The sequence below is a fragment of the Alosa sapidissima genome, chromosome 3, assembly GCF_018492685.1.
Source record: "Alosa sapidissima isolate fAloSap1 chromosome 3, fAloSap1.pri, whole genome shotgun sequence".
In the NCBI taxonomy this organism is placed as follows: domain Eukaryota; kingdom Metazoa; phylum Chordata; class Actinopteri; order Clupeiformes; family Clupeidae; genus Alosa; species Alosa sapidissima.
This window is the reverse complement of record NC_055959.1, coordinates 2501011-2523433: the sequence shown is the minus strand read 5'-3', so window position 1 is coordinate 2523433 and position 22423 is coordinate 2501011. Positions and strand designations below refer to the sequence as shown.

Genomic DNA, 22423 nt, shown 5'->3' with positions numbered 1-22423 from the left:
GTGGCAGCACTAAAATATGAATCCATTCCTTTAAAACCTGGTACAGGTAAATGCGTTTGTGAATACAGCTCTTGGGTAAATTCAAGTTAATGATAACGTATTCAGTGTAAAACAATTACAGTTTGCCTATGTGAGATGTACATTTCAACTGTTTTCCATTAAAAGGTGTAATAACATTTATTTTATTACTAAATTATAATTAAATCAACATACATAAAACACAAAAGGCCTTGTTTTTAGAATTAGCCTTTAATCAGGTTCACATGGACAGTTGATACATATCCAAATCTGAAGGCTTCAAAGTTAAAATAGTTTGATTTTCACTTCTGCAAGGCAATGAGTGGGCAATGTGGTGCAGCAGTGCATTCACAACATACAAAAACACAATGATGAATTAAATAGAAAGTTCAAAATTCTGCAAAACATCAAGATTTATTAAATGGGAGTAAACATGATTGTGAATGAAGTTCACTGAGGGGACTATGGGGGGATGGAATTAGGATGGAGTGATGGGGGGTGGGGTGGAACTCTGGTTGAGCGGAGATTTAGGCGACCTCCTCTTCGCCCTCCTCCTCGAATTCGCCCTCCTCGGCGGTGGCATCCTGGTACTGCTGGTACTCGGACACCAGGTCGTTCATGTTGCTCTCGGCCTCGGTGAACTCCATCTCATCCATGCCCTCGCCTGTGTACCAGTGGAGGAAGGCCTTTCGGCGGAACATGGCGGTGAACTGCTCGGAGATGCGCTTGAACAGCTCCTGGATGGCGGTGCTGTTGCCGATGAAGGTGGCGGCCATCTTGAGACCACGTGGGGGGATGTCACAGACGGCCGTCTTCACGTTGTTGGGGATCCACTCGACAAAGTAGCTGCTGTTTTTGTTCTGGACATTGAGCATCTGCTCGTCCACCTCCTTCATGGACATGCGGCCGCGGAAGACGGCGGCCACTGTGAGGTAGCGCCCGTGGCGTGGGTCGCAGGCAGCCATCATGTTCTTGGCATCGAACATCTGCTGGGTCAGCTCAGGCACTGACAGAGAGCGGTACTGCTGGCTGCCTCGGCTGGTGAGGGGGGCGAAGCCGGGCATGAAGAAGTGCAGGCGAGGGAAGGGCACCATGTTGACGGCGAGCTTGCGGAGGTCAGCGTTGAGCTGGCCAGGGAAGCGCAGGCAGGTGGTGACGCCGCTCATGGTGGCCGACACGAGGTGGTTGAGGTCGCCATATGTGGGCGTGGTCAGCTTGAGAGTGCGGAAGCAGATATCGTAGAGGGCCTCGTTGTCGATGCAGTAGGTCTCGTCGGTGTTCTCCACCAGCTGATGGACGGATAGTGTGGCGTTGTAGGGCTCCACCACTGTGTCTGACACTTTTGGCGAGGGCACCACGCTGAAGGTGTTCATGATGCGGTCGGGGTACTCCTCACGGATCTTGCTGATGAGCAGGGTGCCCATGCCCGAGCCAGTGCCACCGCCCAGGGAGTGGGTGAGCTGGAAGCCCTGCAGGCAGTCGCAGCTCTCGGCCTCTTTCCTCACCACATCCAGGACAGAGTCAACCAGCTCAGCTCCCTCAGTGTAGTGGCCCTTGGCCCAGTTGTTTCCAGCACCACTCTGGCCTATGATATGGAACATTATTCGACACAAATGAAGGCTTGGGCATTCAACTAGAACTATTACTAAAACTGAATCATCACTGAGACACTAGGGCATGCTAAGGCCTATGTATCATGTTCACTGAAGACTCAAAGAAGATTCAAAGCTTTGTGTTTTTTTTTTACAATTTCTGTAAGTGGGTCATTTTAAATGGATATCAACTGAAATGAATACAGAGGGTATTTGAGAAAGGTGCCATTATTCACCAAAGACGAAGTTGTCGGGCCTGAAGATCTGACCGAAGGGACCCGATCGGACAGAGTCCATGGTACCAGGCTCCAGATCCACCAGGATGGCACGAGGAACATACTTCCCACCTGACAGGACCGACACAGATATCTACCATTACTCCCCTTCTAGCATATCATAACTGTTCTTAAAATATACCTATTTATCTTTTTAAACGAAATAACAATATTAAGTAAGTTAACAACAATATAAAATACTACAGGAATTGAGGACGACGACACATAAATATAGCTGATTTATTCACTAATTTAGTTGATTCTTAAGCCAAAAAAAAGAAAAGAAAAACATGCAATAAGAAATGTACACACCTGAGGCCTCATTGTAATAAACACTTATCCTGTCTAGCTGGAGGTCGCTGTCTCCATGGTATGTGCCGGTTGGGTCGATGCCGTGTTCATCGCTGATCACCTCCCAGAACTGAGGCGGAGGAGAGGAAAGGCGGACGCCACAGGGGAAAGGGAAGAAGATTAGGACATACTGTATTTTCATACTCGCATGCAAAAATCGAAAATCCTCATGCTGCAGGATTATCCAACCGAAAAGCACGAATGTTTGAGCAAATTATACGTTAATGGATGACTAGCCTACAAATGAATGGTACTGTCTGTCCTTTAGTGGGGGATGGATGGTGCAAAAGACTCCCAAGCGTATTCGAGGTTTCCCCATGTTCATATAAACTATAAGCTTTAAGTTACTATTTTCTCTTTCCTAATTTAAAAACTAATGTTTTTAATGTAAACCCCCAATTATTCTGTTCATTTTGTTGCGCGCGATTGAACCCTGAGAAAATAGGTCATTCTGCAAAAGGATGCTTACTCATGTAATAACAATGCAATTGATCTCCCTGATTCCTTCACAGTGTTGTATAACTGGTAGATATAAATATTGGGCTGTAATTATGCGACAATTATCATATAACTCACAACCACGCAAAGACAATATGGCCAACATGACCAATATTGCCTGGTTGTATAAAAAACGGGTGTCTTTTCAGGCTTTCCACCTTCCCATTGTTTAAAGTGGGATGAACCATTAGGCTACTTTTATTTCATCGAATAGGCTAAATCTACACTTGTCTCCTACCTAATTCTGCTAAATTCTCATTTCAGTCTTGTCTGAAACTTCCAATAGCCTACTTGCATTGGAATTCTGGAACATTCTTATGGGCCGATTAGGCTACCTATAGCTTTTGCCCTGAGTAGCGGCTTTTCGTGTGATCACGCCCACGACACCGTGCAGCTCATCTTTGCGAGAAAAAAACGCAAAACAACACAAAAACGCAGTCTTTCAGCCTACCTTTGCACCGATCTGGTTACCGCACTGGCCGGCTTGCAGATGCACGATTTCGCGCATGGTGCCGCAGAAAAGTCAAGATGTTCGCGTGGACAAGAGACTTAAAAACAGCTTGCACAAAGCGTCTCAGCTGGAATGCCCCTATTCTCTCTCCGTGGCTTGAGTCCCGTACGCTTGGAGAGATTGCGCCCGCCTCTCTCGCCACGACTGGGCCGAATCCGTGGTGCAACATGACGTCATCGCCATGGTAACCAAGGACCGGAGGAGAGAAGGAGGACCTTGGGCTCGTGGAGACACCGGATAGGATGCTGTGATTTGCACTCCAATAGTAATTTAGGAGACTATGCTCCGGAGGGATGGAACTATGGTTTGATGTGCGTTTACGTTATGAAATGGCTGTGCCAAAGGTTTATATAATAAGATGGTTGGAGTATTTTTTTTAGCCTTAGTGTAGTAAGGGTTCAGCAAGTTCATATCAATGCTAAGCCTCAAGGTTACAGTGGCGCTAACATCTGTCACAGAAAGGCAAAATAAAGAGACATGACTGTGCAAGTGACCCAGTGTAGCTTACTGAAGGCCTTTTTTGTCAAGCGTTTTGCTGGTAGAAGGTTGGCGTGCTTGGCTTGGAGTAAATGTTTCTATTCATTAATTCGTTCATTCTTTGCATTTTATGCATGGAATTTTGTATGGTCAATGCAATACTTTACTGTTTTTCTATTTTGATCTGAGGGTAGGTTGTGGTTAGTGAATTCTACCTTAAATATTTCCATTTTTAGAGCTATGATGACCCTCCAGATGTATTAAGGGCCCCCCACTAATTGTCATATATGTGGGAGGGGGGGGTTGGGGGTCCTCCCCCAGAACATTTTTAATTAGTTTGATGTGATTTCCTGTATTCTGGTGGATTTTGGGGATGGCCAATACTAAATTCAATCAGATTCATAGCCTACATCCTGATTTGTTGATATTGAGGCAATGATTCCATGCAAAGGCTTGGGCTTCAGGACCCCCTGACCCCTTGGGCCCCTGGGCCTAGGCCCGGTAGGCCCGTGCAGTAATCCATCCCTGTGACCCTCTCCAGTGTTGTAATGTAACGGAGTACAAATACTTCGTTACTGTACTTAAGTAGGCATTTCACGTATCTGTACTTTACTTCGCTATTTAAATTTATGTCAACTTTCACTTTTACTCCACTACATTTCCTAGATAAAATGTAATACTTTTACTCCGTTATATTTCCACTAAGCATCTTCGTTACTCGTATAAAATTAGAAGAAATGTGTGCGACTGCAATAAGGGAGGTTTGGCGAATCACTGCTCCTAGATTGCATTACGCACGCTCCGCGCTCTATTTCAGTGCTTGTTTGTTGCTAAAGGAGGAGGGAGGAGGACGCACAACTGAAACCGTCATGGAAGCACGAGCAGGAGCACCTAGTGGAGGACCTCGCGTTATCATAGATGACCACCCCGACGATAGTGGTGAACTCAGTGAACAGGGTAGTGGTGAAGAGAACGTCATACACCCGTGGCCGTATTTGCAAGAAATGTTTCTGTACATTGGCAACTTTCTGTGTAGCTGAACACTCCGCTACCTGCCGCAGCGGCCTGTGAAAGGCTATTTAGCATCGCAGGACTTGTCTTCAGTCCAGGAAGAGTAAGACTGAATCAGGCCCGGGGTGGGTAATCGGGAGAATTCCCGGTGGGCCGCTTCACTTTTGGGCTGGTCGAGGAAAAAAATATTGACATTTGTCACGTTAGTCTATCTTTTCTTAAAGTAGGACACGTTCCGCATTCTGTGCATGACACCAATGCCTCTGCATGGGTTGTAGCCTACGTGAGGGAGTTCTCCCCTCCCAAAAAGAGTTGGTTGGGTCCATATAGCCTGTCTTTTCCAAAAGTTTTCTCAGATACCGATAGCTGAGCCGGCCCTACAGTAGGCTAGAAACAAGCGTCAGGAAGAATGGATGGTAGAAAGAGGCCAGGAGAGACTGAGCAGAAGATCAACCAGTCGAAACCAACCACTGAAAATGATGAGTCCGAAATTAGTGATGAGAAGGCCATGACTACAGGGACAAGTAGAGAGGATAAATTAAAGTTATTTAATGTAAGAAAGAGCAATTACCCTACATGATAAACCTATATGCCTTGTTTGCTCAGAAGAGGGTGTAGTAAAGGAGTAGGCTAAATCACCAAACAACAATATAGCCTACCCATGCAAAAAACATGTAGCCTAAACATTAGTTCAATATGCCTTTGTGGAAGCGTGGGATAGGCTACATTTCAAATGCTTTCTTTCTTTCTTTCTTTCTTTCTGTTAACTTGTGGAATAGTGGAATATTTTTTGTTAACTTCTCAGTTGAAGTGAATTATTATATAACCTTTACACATTTGTTGTTAATAAAAACTACAGGATAGTAATTGCTGAAATGTTGCTTCATTTATCCAATTTACACCACTATGGAAAACATGGGCCGGTCTTGGGCCTGAAACTCCCGGGCACTGAATTCTGGCAACTTTGAAAACCAGCTTCTTTTGAAGATGAACAGACACCTTTTCAGTTTCAACTAATGACTGGCATATTAGTAGCTGCTGGACATAGGTGGCCTGTGTGTGTGTGTGTGTGTGAGAGAGTGAGATGGTGACCTGGGGAGTAAGCCCTAGAAATGCTCATACCGCATGACCAAAATGTTCTCCCTACAAGCAGGTCATTTAAAAAAAAAAAAAGAAATAAGTTATTTATTTTTCATTTTTACCTGAAGTTCATACAAAAGTGAAATTTCTTGATGAGTGAGATTAACCTAACCTGGGAACCCTGAATATGCTTTATGCTTTACCATAAAAAAGCCAAAATAAAGTTCACAATAAAAGTTCAAAATAAAACCGCTTGCTTTTTACTTTTTACTTTTACTTCAAATACTTAAGTACATTAAATATCAGAAAATTACTTTTGATACTTAAATACAGTATATATCAGATACTTTAATACTTTTACTTAAGTAATATTCTAAAAGGTAACTTTCACTTCTACCAAAGTCTTTTTCTAGTACGATACTTGTACTTTTACAAGTATTGCTTTCTAGTACTTTATACAACACTGACCCTCTCCCCACTTAAGGTAATGACTAATTTGTCTGTGTAGGCCCGACGGGAGAGCCGTTAGTCTTAAGGATCAATATGGTGCTTCGAGGCAGAGCACCAAAGGATGCCGGAGGAGGACCAAATATAGCTTCTTCTCCCTGCTGTTGTTAGCAACTTACACAACTGATAGAGCACGGGCACAGTCCTCAATCCGAAGGGCGGGATAAACGCTTGTCTTTTAAAGGTTGTATCAACGATGGCGGGGTAACGTCACTTCTGTTGACGTTCAAACAAAACAGAGAGCTAGCTCGCTACTCCCTCCCCCTCCCTCCCGTGCAATTGAAACTCTCCTGAACGCACATCTCGTCTTTGGCCTTTGGCCTTTGTTTCTTTCCTGTGTGGCTATTCTTCTCACAGGCTAAGACCACTCATGCTACTTATGACTGTCAATGCCACACAGAGACTGGGTTTAACCTGGCTCTTTGAATGGGCATTGTTCATGGAAAACCTAACTTTAGATCAGGGTGAGGTTCTACTTCAGGAAGGGAAATCCATCAGCCCTTACAGTTAAAAAAAGAGAAAAGAATGGCAGTGTTGTGAGCATGCAGTCATGAAAACAATGACTGGTTGTACTCTTGTAAAACACTGTAAACGCCAGGAATGATTAAATAATGTCCTTTTTTTTTTAATTACTCAAATGTTACCTTACCAGCCCCTGAACTTTTTGTCAGTTAAAAAGTTTATGATTTTTAAAATGTGCTACATATGCAGGCACTAATTTATTTAATTGAAGTGTCTGGTAATATATGCTATAGCTTAGCAAAGTGTGGGAAAGTCCAATCTAGAATTTTGCTCCTGCAAATGACTGTTTTCAGTATGAAAGGGCATTAGAAGCAGGGCCCGTAATTACACATCAGGACATCTCACTGTAAACAAAACTGGTTCCCAACACCTCCATTAGCACCAATCAGCTTTGTCTTCCTGTTTCTAGACACCAGCTGACAATGTTGTCATACTGGCTTCTGTGTAGCTGCTTTCATAGGCTGAGGCACTGGCAGGCTGACTAGAGGAGGGGTCACTTTGGGAGAGAAAAAAAAAACAAAAGACATCCTCTGTTAGACAATGGTAGTAAATTCAGCGGAGAGACAGGCAGCTACACGCAGTCAGCTGCTCCACAACCCCTGAAGTTAGCGTCTGCGTTGAAAGTGGTCAGGAAGAGGACCGGTGGAATGTCATCTGGGCTGTCCTTACCAGAGGAGGACCTCTCCTGCCCTGTGTGCTGTGACATCTTCAGGGACCCCGTCCTTCTCCCGTGCAGCCACAGCTTCTGCCGGGAGTGTTTGCAGCGCTACTGGGAGACTTCGGGGGCTCGTAGCTGCCCGGTGTGCCGGAGACGGTTGTCCCGACGCAACCCCCCTGCCAACCTGGCCCTCAGGAACCTGTGCGAGGCCTTCGCACAGGACAGGGTGCGGAGGGAGGCCACCGAGGCCGGCCAGCTTTGCCCGCAGCATGGGGAGAGGCTCAAGCTGTTCTGCCAGGAGGACCAGCTGCCCATCTGTGTCGTGTGCCAGGCGTCCAAAACACACAAGGGCCATGAGTGCCTGCCACTGGAAGAAGCTGCTGTCGACTGCAGGGTAAGACACACGCACACACACACACACACACACACACACACACACACACATACAACTGAGTGAGATAGAAATGTAGCTGAACCTCTGTAACAGCAAGGTGCTCTATCGCACGTGTTGCCTTTGTTTCTGTTAACTCTGCTTTGTCTCTGCCCTTATATGGAGCACAAGGCTTGCAGAATGCTGTTAATCAAGTCTGTTTTGACATTATCATGGGGCATATTGGCAAAGCACCACTGGAGAGAAAATACTAAACCACACAAAGGTGTAGAGCTGCATTCCTTTCAAGTTGTTTTTACATCAAAAAAATCATCTGTTTTGTTTCTTTGTTTTATGACATCTGTGTTTGATAATTGAACTAATAAAAAGCCCAATGCATGTCTATAAATAGGATACAAAGTTTGAGCTGGATTAAAAATAAGAGTGCTTTTCTTTTATAAACTGTCCTACTAACAATGTGTGTTGTGAAAAAGTTATGATTGATCTATCAGTGAAGTGCAGGTCTTTAAATAGAGATATCTGGAATCTGGCTCGGCTTGAAAAAAAAAATTCATCTGGTTCGCAGGCTGAGCTGAAGGCTGCTCTCAAAACCCTGCAGGACCAGCTAGCTGCCCTTAATAAACAGCGATCCAACGTAGACATGACCCTTGAGCACATTAAGGTAATTACCCCATCTTCATTGACATTAATTGCATGTGCCGTGTGAACAACCTGTTTATACTGAGACTGTGGTGTTTCTCTCTCAGCTTCAGGCCCAGTCAATAAGTAAGCGGATCAAAGACAAGTTTTTGAAACTACACCAGTTTCTGTTTGAGGAGGAGAAAGCCGCCCTGTCCAGTCTGAGAAAGGAAGAGGAGGCCAGGCTCCACACGATTAAGGAGAAGGCCGTGTCCACCGCTGAGACGATAGACTCCTTCTCAGAGACCATCAGGAGCCTTCAGCAGGAGGTGGCGGCTAATGACTTGACTGTGTTACAAGTGAGTGCCTGGGTTTCACAGACACGGTTCGGTTGCCAGATCTCTGTGGTTTTGCTCCATCTGTTTACACTTGCTTAGGACTCAAGGCAAATAGGACAGATTATTTTTTCAATGTTATATGACCATAGAATGTGACTAACATAGAAAACATACAGAGAATATGGAAAGGGCAACACACAAATCCTTATACCATTCATTTGTATTCCATTTCATTTTCTCACAACAACAGCAATAACTGGGTGTGTATAACATACCTATCAACACTCCCGTTTTCCCGGGTTCTCCCGTATTTCAAGGTCATCTCCCGGCACCCTCCCGTTTTGTTATTTCTCCCGGAAAACTCCCGTAATTTGCATGGCCTTCAAACTTCATAAACTGTTATTGAGTGTTGTTGATACACTGAACTTGTGTCCTCGGAACCAAATCTGACAGCAGCTGGTGGATACATAACTGGCATGCGTAAGGTAATGGTAAGGTAAAAGCAACGACCGAAATGCAGTGTTGAAACACGTGAAACATATTAAATATGCAAACACTGATCCTGTACAAACACTGACACCCCCCCCCCAACCTGGCCAAGCCAACCCATAATTATCCCTGAATCTATGCACACATGGTCTCTTTAAAACCAATCATTTCTGTGTTTTTTTGTTTTCATTCTGATGGAATCTACAAGTTATTTATCATTGCTCATTGTCTGACTATGTTCACAGAGATTTAAAACAACTATGAAGAGGTAAGGGCATTTCACATGGTTCACTCAGTTCAGTTCAGTTTCTCACTCAGCTTTTATTCAGTTACCCATTACACTATATGCCAGTGCCTGTGAATATTAAAGCCATGTGAGTTCCACAGAGTCCAGTGCTCCGAGCCAGAGACGGAGTTGGCCTCAGGGTTGTTGATGGATGAAGCCAAACACCTGGGGAACCTGAAGTTCAGGGTCTGGGAGAAGATGAGGAGTGTTGCTCCACACTGTGAGTGAGGACCAAAACACTTACTCACCACTTGCTACAGGAAGTGAAAATGTGATGTTTTTGTTCTGTATTTGTGACCCAACCACGCTGAACTAGAGAGTTCTTTGTTGTTGGCTCTATCTGGAAGAACAGGAAGTATATTTTTGGGGGATTTTTGCCTTTAATGTGATAGGACAGTGAAGGGTCTGACAGGAAGGGAGTAGGAGAGAGATATGGGGTGGGATTGGGAAATCCCGTGGGCGCTTGGACCTGAATGTGTTATGGGCACTGTAGCCAGTTGTGCCTCCCTGAAAGAACAGGTTTTTTATGCTACAAGTAAACTCCTTGAAGGCTAAACCTTTTACCATTCGTTGTGTCCTAGTTCCTGTGATCTTGGACCCAAACACAGCCCACCCCTGTCTCAGTCTCTCAGATGACCTCACTGCCCTGCAGCACAGGAGTCCCGCGCCGCGTCTCCCTAGCAACCCGGAGCGCTTCCACATGAGCGCGGAGGCATTGTGCTCCACGGGCTTCTGCGCCGGGACGCACTCCTGGGTGGTGGACAGCACCGGCAACCAAGACTGGATCCTGGGCCTGGCCTACCGGTCGGTGCAGCGCAGCGCCGAGATCTCGGCCCGACCTGAGAACGGCTTTTGGACACTGTGTCTGCGAGACGGCGTGTACCGGGCAATGACGTCACCGCCGACTGTTCTGACACTGAGCGGGAAGCCCAGGCAGATTAAAGTTGAGCTCGACTGGGAGGGAGGGGAGCTGTCTTTCACAGACTCAGAGGAGGGCGTCACCCTGTACACGTTCACGCAGACTTTTGAGGAGACTGTCTTGCCATATTTCTACACACAAAGTAAACACCCTCTGAGGATTTTACCAGAACCAGCAAGTGTTACCAGAGGAGTTTAGAATGTGGAAACCAGGCCGTTTCTCTGACAGTTTTAGATAAAGTCGTATTCATATTAATGTATATCATATATGTTTGTGTTTGACAATGGTCTATGCATTTCTTGTCAAACAAACATTGAACAAGGGAATAAACTCATTGCATCATTGTCAAGTTCATTTTAAGAATAAATTGTATTGTTAATAAATATTACTTCCTTTTTTCTTCAATTGCCAATTGTAAAATAATTTTCTATGTAGACAAAAGTGGCAAAAGAAAGTATGTGGAGAAACCTGATCAGCCACCTGGGTTTGTTTGTCGGGGCAAAGATCAGCTCATAGATAGAGCCAACAGAGGAAGGGCGGCATTTATGAGGAAGCACTTCAGTATGAGTGAACGCAGTCAGCAGAATCAAGCTTTACTTTACACAAACACACTGCCTCAACTGATCACATCAGGTAAGTTTACATGTATGTTTTAACTTCAGGTAAGAATATGCTGATAACCTTTGGTTTGTATTTGTGTGTTGTGGAACCTCATAATTCAGAGATGGCCTCTGGGTCTGTGTCTCACGTGTGTGTTTTTTAATGGGCTAGCCGCTAGCTCGAGGTAGGCGCCTGCGCTTTGTGTAAAGGTTTGTGTATGAAAAGGTGTTTCGCCTGGTGTGCAAACGTTTATATCTCAGCCACGGCCCATCTAAGATCTTGTACACTGTTTCAGCTTATTTTAATGCAACACTATTTAAGATCTTACACTGTTTCAGCTTATTTTAATGCAACACTTATGTTCATAACAAACAATATGTGCTGAAGTGTGATATGCAGACCAAGGAGCCAAGTGTAGCCATTAGGACATTCACTTAGTTATGGAGATATGGTTTTACCTCAAGATAATTAAAAGTTAGTCAAATGAAAGTCAAGTTTGTTGAAACAGGTTTGAAAAAGTGGTTGGCTATGTTTTGATTATTAAAAAAAACATACAAATCATGGTCCAAGAAATTTAGGTCCACTAATTATATCCTTCTAGTGTTTCATTCATGGCATGGTTTCACAAGCTTAGGCATCTCAATCTCATTTCCAATTTCCTCTTAATTTCTAATCAGGGACACATAATTAAATATCTTGATGACCCAATAGACACACAAATGGACAACATGTTTGTATTCACATTTTCTAGTCAATATTGTCTGTGGCTTCATTCTAGTTGTGGCCTCATTTACTGCGCACATGTGAATAAAGGCACAACTAGGATAAGTTGTTAAGTCGATAGCAGTGATATATAACTGCCCCACAATCTCTCCATGATATGCAGTGATTTTGTGTTTGTGACTTTGTGTTTTTCCTCATGTCAGTCTGTAGTCATGGCGTATCAGCCTCTACCAGAGGAGGACCTCTCCTGTCCTGTGTGCTGTGACATCTTCACGGAGCCCGTGGTCCTGACGTGTAGCCACAGCTTCTGCGAGGAGTGTCTGAAGAGATACTGGGTGGACAGCAAAGTAAGGCTGTGCCCCGTGTGCCGGAACGTGTCCCTGACGGACAGTCCCCCGGTCAACCTGGCCTTACGGAACCTGTGCGCGGGCTTCAGGAAAGACAGCGAGAGAAGGACGGTGGTGCAGTCAAAGTTGTGTAGTCGTCACGGCGAGCAGCTCAAGCTCTTCTGTCTGGAGGATAAGCGTCCAGTGTGTGTAGACTGTCTGACCGTGGAACACAGGGATCACAAGTTCTGCTCCACACAGGAGGCTGTTCAGATGTACAAGGTCTGTCTGACATGCTTGACAAGAGTTTTGAAGTGTATTGAAACTACAAGAAAGGGTAATAGGCCTATGTTATTTCTATGGCATTCCAATGACTAAATGATTAAATTGATATTGCAAATATTCCTGTCTAAACCAACTGATGTTTGAGAAGTGCCTATCATTTCTAGTGTAACATATTATGTTAAAATTAGGTAACCACTGTTCAAAAGTGACATGACATACATTCAACAATTTGCATGTAATGCTGTCAAAAGCTGAACTTGTGACAGAGGGATATAAATATTTTTCTGTATATACTAGAAATATTTGATTTACCATTCCTTGTAATGCATTCAATGTACCGGTAGTTCCTTATTTTTGCATTTTAAAGGTACCATCTTGACCACTAGGCTGCACTGTCTTAAGAGCATATTGTGCACATACAGTAATTTCCATAAAGATATAAAGTTTGTGTAATAAAGATATAATATCACATATGTTTAAATGGTAATCTTCAGGTATTCTCTTTGCTTCGCAGGATGTTTTGAAGACTGCTGTGAAGCCGCTGCATGAGAGACTGGCCACCATAAAAAAGAACAAAGAAACCTGGGAACAAACTGGACAGCTTTGTATCGTATGAATATTTCCACATCATTTTGTACACATCACCATGAAACACAAAGCCTTATGTGTATACATTTTGATGGAATTAACTATATAGAATTGTATAGAAATGTATAGAGTAATGGGATAATTATATTATTTGATTTGAAGAACTGTATAAATGTCTTTCCAAAGTCAGGGCCTCTCAATATGTATTAATTATTATATAAGAATGATACAGTCATTATCTAAAACTTTACAAGTGCTTCTGGAGCATATTGAGCCCACAACAATGCATGTTCTGACAGTCTAACTGCTTCCACTTCAGAGTCAGGCTAAGTCCACAGAGAGCTTAATCAAAGAGGAGTTCAACAAACTGCATGTGCTTCTGCAACTGGAAGAGAGCATTTTGATTGATAAGCTGAGGGAGGAGAAGGACAAGAAAAATGAGACCATTGAGAATAAAATTGAGGAAATCACACAAGTGATTACATCTATCTCACAAACCATCACCCTCATCGAGCAGGAGATGCCAGCCAATGACCTTTTATTTCTGCAGGTCAGTCTCTGCATGCAGTCATTATGATCCACATAATTCACTAAACCCCACTTTACATTTTACACTGCATGTTGACAGTATATCTGTTTGTATTTATTTTTTTGTCAGAACTTCAAAGACACGGAAAAAAGGTATTGGACCAACTTTTTCCTCATTCACCAACTGTGATATAGTACTATTTATAAATGAATTAGCAATACATGATGCCAATATTATGTATACGTATATCATCATTATACACATACATACACATAGATAGATAGATAGATAGATAGATAGATACTTTATTCATCCCAAGGAAATTTTTTGAGAAAAATATATACTATATATATAAATATATACTATATACTGTACACACACTGTATACATGTCTTTGCAGAACAGAGTGTACAGTTGACGATCCAGAGGATTTAACGGGGGCACTGATTGATGTGGCAAAATATCTGGGCAACCTTAAATACAATGTTTGGAAGAAGATGCTGGATATTGTTTATTTCAGTAAGATCTTTTGTGCTTTACTGACATATGGGTTTATGGAATGTGGTTTAAATTCTGGTTGATGACTGAAAATCATTTAGAGAGAGGTCAATTAACATAATCAGCCAGTTTGGTCATTCTTTTGGAATTAATTCCACATGAAATTACACTACGCTAATGAAATAATCCTCTTTCCAGTGAATAACAAAAATGTTCTCTTCATTTTTGTTCAGCACCCATAGTCCTGGATCCAAACACGGCCCACCCCATGCTGAGAGTGTCCGACGAGCTGAACACCCTCTCGGCCGGTGGGGTGCAGCCTCTGCCAGACAACGCTGAGAGGTTTGACACCTACCTCCAGGTGCTGGGCTCCGAAGGCTACACGTCGGGGAGGCACACCTGGGAAGTGGAGGTGGGCCAGAACCCGAGCTGGCTGCTGGGCATGGTGAGGGAGTCGGTGAAGAGGAAAGGGCCGGTCATGCCCTTGGGCCCCGTCAGCGGCCTGTGGAGCATCTGGCACCGCGACGGCGGCTACATCGCGGTCACTACTCCGGTGACCCCTCTGCTGGTGAGGAAGAAGCCGCGCAGGGTGAGGGTCGAGCTGGACTATGAACGAGGGGAGTTGGTGTTCAGTGACCCCTCCACAAAGGTCACACTGCACAAGTTCAGATACAGATTCACAGAGAGAATGTTTCCCCTGCTGTCTACAGGCACTGACCCACCATTGAGAGTTTTACCTCGGAAAATGTCTATTTCACTGGAGTTGAATGATCAAAACAAGCACTTTCATTTTTAATATGTCGTAGGGTTTTAATGAGTCATTGAATAGGCATATTACTAAATTCAGAGCAGAAAATGGTCTGTGCAGTCATAGAATAGTCCTCATGGTGTCAGTAAAGTCCCAGCTAAACCAATGCTCTACTATCAGTCAAGGGGCAATATTTTGCACATGACACTGTAGACATAATGTTATACAACTATGGCACAACTATGGCATTTTGTCTTTGTCTTTACTACTAACATTATATTCTTATCCTTAAGTAACTCTAGGATTTGGGTACTGATATGTAGCATATGTTAGGCCTCAATCCTAAAATAGCTAGAGTTGCTGATAATTGTTCTCATATAAATGAACAACTATCTGAAAACAAAGTTAATAAAATTAAAATGATGTTCAGATGTGTGTGTCTATCTGTCTGAGTGTGTCCTATGAGTTCCGCTGTTTCATGTGCAGTATGGGGTTAGGCCGGGGAAAGAGGTGTGGTGGATGCTACGGTTGCTATGGTTTCTGTGCTGGCGGTGATCGTGGGCTTCTCGTTGTTGGTGGACTGGTTGCGGGCGCAGCACCTCTTGGTCCAGGCCTCGGGCAGGAAGGGCACCTTGTCCAGGCGCGAGAGGAAGATCATTGGCTGGATGGTGCTGCTGATGTTCAGGAAGGCGAAGCCCACCGGCTGCACGTAGCAGCGGAAGACGTCTGGCGTGTAGCGGTCTTCAAACGGGAAGAGCGCCACCAGTGGCAGGTAGTTGACCACGATGATGACCAGGATGGAGAGCACCATTTTGAAGGCCTTCTTCTTCATGGGGTGCATCTCGTCCTTGCCGGCGCCCTTGGAGCGCTTCAGCGCCAGCAGGATGGAAGCGTTGCACACCATCATCCAGGTGAAGGTGGCCAGCACTTCGCCGGTGAACACCTTCTCGAAATTGGGCAGGCCTCCGACGGCCTTAGCGGCAGAATACGCAAACGTGAGCCCAAACACCAGGATTGTGAGCATGATTCTGTACTTGGGGTGCTTGAGGTGGCCGAATGCAATAGGGAAGACGACGGCCACAAAGCGGTCCAGGCAGATGCATGAGAGGAAGAGGGGTCCGCTGGTGTCCTTTACGCCGTAGGAGAACTTGCTCGCCGTCCAGACATCCTTGCTCTGCCATTGGTACATGTTGGCTATAATGATGGGCGTCATGACCCCGAAGTAGGCGTCCATGAAGGCCAGGCAGCCAAGGTAGATATCGGAGGTGGACGGCTCACGGCGGTTTTGGATCAGGATGACAATCACCATGACGTTGGCCGGGATCCCCAGGATGACATTGATCAGCTGGATGGCCATGTCAAATAGAATGGCCTCCACCATTTCCTCGCACCCGTCAAACACGCTGAATGGCTTGGCGGTGGCGTTGACCATCATGCCATCTGTGGCGTTGAGTAGAGTGGGGCTGGAGGTCTGGTTCAGTCGGAGCTGAAGGCCTGGAGGAGCTGCCATGATCCTCAAGCGGTCGTTCGTCCTGAAATTTGGATGGAGGTCAAATGACTAGGATAAGAGACATGGCACTGATATCAACGGCCATCCTGGCTCATATTTGTTAGATAGATTGATAGATAGATAGATAGATAGATAGATAGATAGATACTTTATTGATCCCCAAGGGGAAATTCAAGATTGTACTGATTCAGTGTTTTACTTTGACATTTGTAATTTGTTGTATTTGGGAAAGAGTGACACATTGTTTGATCACTCTTTTGTCATACATATTACGGGCAGCCGTGGCCTACTGGTTAGCGCTTCGGACTTGTAACCGGAGGGTTGCCGGTTCGAACCCCGACCAGTAGGAACGGATGAAGTGCCCTTGAGCAAGGCACCTAACCCCTCACTGCTCCCCGAACGCCGCTGTTGTTGCAGGCGGCTCACTGTGTCGGGATTAGTGTGTGTTTCACCTCACTGTGTGTTGGGATAAAGGCAGAGACCAAATTTCCCTTACAGGATCAAAAGAGTATATATACTTATACTATTCTCTTTCCCGTCATCTTAAAAAAAAACTGCCTTAAACTCTTTGTGTTATTTGGTCTCTCTCTGTCATTGCTAGGAAAAAACATGCCTGCAGCTATTTTCTGTTGTTCAGATTTGAGTTGGGACCCTCCTGAGATAAAATCCCTTTGTGTATGGATGTCCTGTGGATCTAAGAGAGGGAGGACGTCCTAAAGTACAGGCCACTTGTTGTAAAGACTCCTCCCCAACAGTATAAATAGACTGCTACCACAGTCGCACACAGTCTCACAGTCATAAAAGTGATATACTCCTGTTCTGAAACCAGGCATCTTTAGGCCTCAAGGCCAGAACACATATGGTGTACCATATATCTATAGGCCATGCTATTGGCTTAATGGTGCTCTGTTTTAACTTAAGAACAGAAAATATGACTACTTTGTCTTCATTTATCGTAATGACTTACATTTTACAGTAATATTGTTTGGCACGCATCTTATATGCGGTGAACCTCCTGGAGATAGTCATTCAGCAACACACAGGAGGAGATGTTAAATTCTTTGTGCTAATAAATAATTATATTACTCACAGAGTGGCCAGATCTCTCTGTAACTATATATATATATATATATATACTAATATTTGCAGTTAAAGCCATATAAGTTACCTCCCAATCAGTCCCAAACACACCCCACATTACTGAACAGCACAAGCTGTGTTGTTACATGTGTTTGTGTACTAAGCATTGCTGAGCTCTCTGAGAGTCGGAGGACTGTCTCTGCCACTGCAGTGCTTTATAGCCAGGCACCTTCTGCACGCCCTGCCCCCAACCCCACCACTGCAGTGCTTTATAGCCAGGCACCTTCTGCACGCCCTGCCCCCCAACCCCACCACTGCAGTGCTTTATAGCCAGGCACCTTCTGCACGCCCTGCCCCCAACCCCACCACTGCAGTGCTTTATAGCCAGGCATCTTCTGCACGCCCTGCCCCTCAGCATCTGGAGGGCACACAGGGGCTCGGATCGCTGCCTCTCCACTGCTCCAACACACACACCTGGCCCACGGCGCTCCCCTTCCACCTATCCCAACGGGGCCATGAACGCTGTTTGCTCAAGATCTGCCTCTCTTGAGGTCCTACCACTAATCAATTGTGTGTGTGTGTGTGTGTGTGTGTGTGTGTGTGTGTGTGTGTGTGTATGTGTCTCTCTCTCTCTCTGTATGTGTGTGTGTGTGTGTGTGTGTGTGTGTCTCTCTCTCTCTCTCTGTATGTGTGTGTGTGTGTGTGTGTCAGAGTGAAATAAACATTAACTGACACTTCAATTGAGACTACATGAGAAAGGATCAGAGGTGACAGTGACACCGCAATCTATTCTCAAAACAATCAAATGTCTAACAAATTGTGAGTCCAAATCTTAATCATAAACTAATATTTAAACTTTAATTGATTATTAATATGGGAGATTTACATCTTATCTTGACAAACCAGCCGGAACGCAGATGGGCACTACCAATAAAGCTATAATCATTTCTGGTCAAATTCACAATGTTGAAAATGTCAGTCCTGCATGGGACAATTCACTGTTAATTGAATCCTAAGGTAATTAACACATCAGCCCGTAGGAGTGAAAGTAACTTATACACTCTAAAATTCAATGTAATCAACTAAAATCCTCTGAAATACTAATTTAGCCTATATCAAAACCAGTGATTTATTGGCTTTCCAAAAGAGAACCCTAATATTCAGCTGGAATTCACAGTGCATTATGTTTAACATCTTGTCTAATTACAAACTCAATTATGTTATGCATATACACACAGTTATATTTCAAGTTATATCTCAAGTTTTTAAGTTTGCTTTGAAGTGTCCATCTTATATTTTCATTTTCAACAGTGATCTTGCAAGATCTTTCAGATGTAGTGTATTATGCTGATGCATAACCTGAACAATTATCCAAGGGCAATATGAAAATACAAATGTAGTTTGATCTCTTACTGTTAAAGGTTCGGAAATTGGTACTGCTGAAAGTGGACAAATCACATAATTTGGATAATACAGTGGCTAAAGGCAAAAGACAATTCATAGACAGATCTTTGGTAAAGCTCCCCTTATACAATGTGCCAAAGAACTATGAAGGAAAACATTTGAATAAAAAAGCATCCTCACAACCAACCCTCCATAACACAATGTAATGGTTAAATTGAGTAAAAGACTGATTTTACATTTTAAAAAAAAATCATAATCTACTAATTTCACTTATTAATGAGATACTCACTCAGTCGAAGATACTTGTTGATATTAAAAATGTAAGTGGTTTCTTCCATTAAGTCTTACCTGTATTGAGATAAGAGGGGGCCGTTCTTGAGGGACCTGTTTATAAAGGCTTCTGAAGCCTTGAGGAATTGAAAGTCTACATTGTGGGGAGGAGGCTGTACTAGACTGTTTTTTTTTTGGGGGGGGGGTGGGGGGGGGAATCCTCCACAGACATGAAACAGCTCCTAGGGTGTTTTTTATGGTGACTGGCATGGGAGCACATCCATAAGTGTGTCAACAGGGCTGGGTTATCATGGGGCTTGGATGACTCAAAAGAGAATAGTAATCATACAGGGTGACTGACCTTCTACTGACCTTCTGTCAGAGACGGAATGCAAACGGTTGAGCTTGACTGGTAGGAAGGTGAAAACCCAGCTTGTGAGCCGCAACATTAAATGGAGACGGACCACAAAATAGGCCTCTTATTTTATTTCAATAAATATATAAATAACTCAGCTGTCTGGGGAAAAAGAGCACAAAGATAATTACATACAAAAGCAAGAAAGTGCTGAAGATGCAAGCTTCCCCATGTCTGAACAACTGCTTGTCTTTTATCCACTTTTGAAGGTGTGGACAATGATGAAAAGAATCACATGTTCCACCAAAAGGCTATTTCACTATTATGGTCAATATAAGTCCAGTGCAAGTCTAGGATACTTTTTACTTTTATACTTTGAGTACATTTACAAGCCTGTACTTTGTTACTTTTTACTTAGTGAAGAAGTTAAATCTGTAATCTGTAAGTATTTTTAACTAACCTGACTCTCGCCAGATGAATTTCGTTCCGCCTAGCTCCACTCATCCATCTGGAACCGATCCATTGGAATGGTGTTTCAGAAGGCTGGGCCTAATCAAAAAATGCTTGCATATGATTGAATAAGCCACTTGTCCGTCATCTATTGACGTGCTACTTCAACCACTCACATCGAAGCCAACCCGTGACGCTGATAACAGTCTCACAGTCGCTTCTACTATGTCACATCCAGGGTGCGATTTGTAGGGGGGGATGGTGAGGATTTCCCCCCCTCTTGTTTTCCTATCCCTACCTCTGCTAAATTATTTTTATCCCTGGTGGGGACAACATTTATCCCCCTCTGCCCCTCCTATTGATTAATGCTACTTCATATAAGTAAAGCGCTGCAACGTAAGAACAGTCTAGTAGGCTAGCCTACATAATAATCTGACATCAGAAACGCACCGTCACCATCAGCACTCATGCTGCTGACACAGTGGCTGCGTGATAACTTAATTTGGCCTTGATCGTGCAGGACATTTCAGAATGTTCAGTGTGTAATCCATCATAAATGGCTAGTTTCAATGGAAAAGTTAGCTGGACAAATGAAAGAAAACGAGAAGGATTCAGTGAAGCATAATAATGTTTTAGAACCTTCAAAATTAGAAAACTGATGCAACTGAGGTGGAGGACAACTGCACGTAGAGTAGAACGTAGGCCTATTGTTCGAAGGAACTTACATTAAATGAGGAGATATTTGCTAAATGTCACAAAAAGTGTTACAGAAATTGCTTGGCATCGCTTATTCAATGGCTCTCTACCGAAACACCTGTAGTTTGCGGAGGACGAACGAGAAAGCACTCGTTTGATAAATCAGCCAGTAGGCTAGGCCTAGTAGACAAATAACATTTAGAAATAATCTGTACTGCAAAAACGAATGTTGGTGGGTATTTAAACTATCTAGCGGGTGTTTTAACAGCTGCAAGAAATAGAAGCTTCATGGTCTTTATGTTCTGGTTCGTAAATTATTTTCATAAAACTTCAAGTTGCCCTATAACTTTACTCTCCAAACTCTTCACTGCACTGTAGGCAATTAACTGACAGTATGATAGGCTATTTATTTTCTGTAGGCTACAATAAACACATTTATTTTTTCAACTTTTGCAATATTACGCACTTGGCTACTGAACGCAAATCAGCAGGAGAGAGAATGCACGTAGCCTACGCAGCGTGTAGCGAAATGTGTAGGCTATTTGGTTACCAACTAACACTGTTAGCCAATTCACTAACTTAAGACTTCAGTGCCATCATATACAACGTTTTTTTACACAACAAATACAGAAAGGATGGAGGTAGCAAAAGTAGAGGAGTCATTTCAGATGGGGCAAGAACAAGGTGAATTTGTATGCTTGTCAAAACGTAGTCCTACCCTGCATTAGAGGAGCTGATCATACCAAGCACACTCGCTGTTTAAAGTCATACACCACGGTAAACTAAAACTAAAATGTTACAAAGGTGGCAAAAATAATATAGGGTATTATTAGCCATGACATTTAGGCTATGAATCGTTCGTTCATTTTTTTCTTTTTGGGGAGGGTGGGGTGTTAGTTTTAACAAACTTATTCAAAATCATCCCCATCTCTGGTTTTTACACAAATCGCACCCTGGTCACATCTATGAAACTCCCGCCCTGCGTCCTGATTGGCTCAACCATACAATCGTGTGCTGAAATCACTCTCAATGGAAGAGGTCCCAGATGGATGTGAGTGAAGCTAGCCGGAGCTAAGCGGAACGAAATTCATCTGGCGGGAGATTTTTAACACTGCAAAATCAAAAATCTAAATCAAGGGAATATATACTGTAACGTCGGTGTCTTTTGGACGGAGGGCTAGCCTCCCAGAATGCAATGTGTGTGAATGCTGGTTTGTGTAATGTCGGTTCTAGTTAGTGTAGTTGCGTTTTCCTTGTCATGTATGTGTTAGCTTGTGTAGTCTTTCTTTAGGTTGTACCTCATGTGTTTTACCCGGTGTATTGTATGTGACTACCCTGTTCGTGTATCGTGCTCGTTTTATTGACTTCCCTTGTGTTTCCTATGTAATGGTGTCTTGGAGTGTGTGTGATTCCCGCTTCAGCTAATAAACCTTTTGATTAGACAACTGTGTGTGTTGCTATCAAATTGTTACATTGATGTCAGAAGCGACTTTCAAACATGACCTCCGCCCAGTGAGAGAAGCTGGAAATGGAAGACCATACCGCTGGGTGGAGGCCCACACAAGAGGATCCAGAAAGAGCCCTTGTAAGGACTGCTAAAGAGCTTGAGGCCTTCTATCGTTACTGCCGCCGGAGGAGAGGAGCTGTCGCCTGGACCTGTCTGCTGCCATGGGAGGAGATGTTGCCGGAAGAGGGGCCTGATGAAGCGGTCGCGGAGAAGACGGCGCTGGCCTGGGCGCTGACTCCGCTGCGAGCCGCGGCGCGTGAGCAGAGCCGAGGGAGAGCGGCGAGGAAGAGATTCCTGGACAACGGACGGTTGG

General features: G+C 43.9%; 4 protein-coding genes across 4 annotated transcripts; 2 read left to right on the top strand and 2 right to left on the bottom strand.

Moving 5' to 3' along the window:
* Window positions 1-230: 230 nt before the first annotated feature.
* Window positions 231-3357, bottom strand: tubb4bl (tubulin, beta 4B class IVb-like). Its single transcript, XM_042087531.1, has 4 exons — window positions 3186-3357; window positions 2198-2306; window positions 1847-1957; window positions 231-1603 (listed from the first exon to the last, which is right to left on the bottom strand). The coding sequence occupies exons 1-4, from the start codon at window positions 3240-3242 to the stop codon at window positions 546-548; spliced, it is 1335 nt and encodes a 444-aa protein (XP_041943465.1). The 5' UTR covers window positions 3243-3357; the 3' UTR covers window positions 231-545.
* Window positions 3358-6710: 3353 nt separating this feature from the next.
* Window positions 6711-10936, top strand: LOC121706080 (zinc-binding protein A33-like). Its single transcript, XM_042087530.1, has 6 exons — window positions 6711-7894; window positions 8457-8552; window positions 8638-8868; window positions 9582-9604; window positions 9724-9842; window positions 10204-10936. Exons 1-6 carry the CDS (start codon window positions 7490-7492, stop codon window positions 10737-10739), a joined length of 1410 nt encoding a protein of 469 aa, XP_041943464.1. The 5' UTR covers window positions 6711-7489; the 3' UTR covers window positions 10740-10936.
* Window positions 10937-11045: 109 nt separating this feature from the next.
* LOC121706079 (zinc-binding protein A33-like) lies at window positions 11046-15267 on the top strand. The gene is made up of 7 exons (XM_042087529.1): window positions 11046-11174; window positions 12068-12472; window positions 12990-13085; window positions 13383-13613; window positions 13722-13744; window positions 13993-14111; window positions 14324-15267. Exons 2-7 carry the CDS (start codon window positions 12077-12079, stop codon window positions 14884-14886), a joined length of 1428 nt encoding a protein of 475 aa, XP_041943463.1. The 5' UTR covers window positions 11046-11174; window positions 12068-12076; the 3' UTR covers window positions 14887-15267.
* A 57-nt stretch (window positions 15268-15324) lies between these two features.
* LOC121706085 (G-protein coupled receptor 183) lies at window positions 15325-19232 on the bottom strand. Its single transcript, XM_042087541.1, has 2 exons — window positions 19181-19232; window positions 15325-16370 (listed from the first exon to the last, which is right to left on the bottom strand). Exon 2 carries the CDS (start codon window positions 16346-16348, stop codon window positions 15332-15334), a length of 1017 nt encoding a protein of 338 aa, XP_041943475.1. The 5' UTR covers window positions 16349-16370; window positions 19181-19232; the 3' UTR covers window positions 15325-15331.
* Between the last annotated feature and the right edge of the window lie 3191 nt (window positions 19233-22423).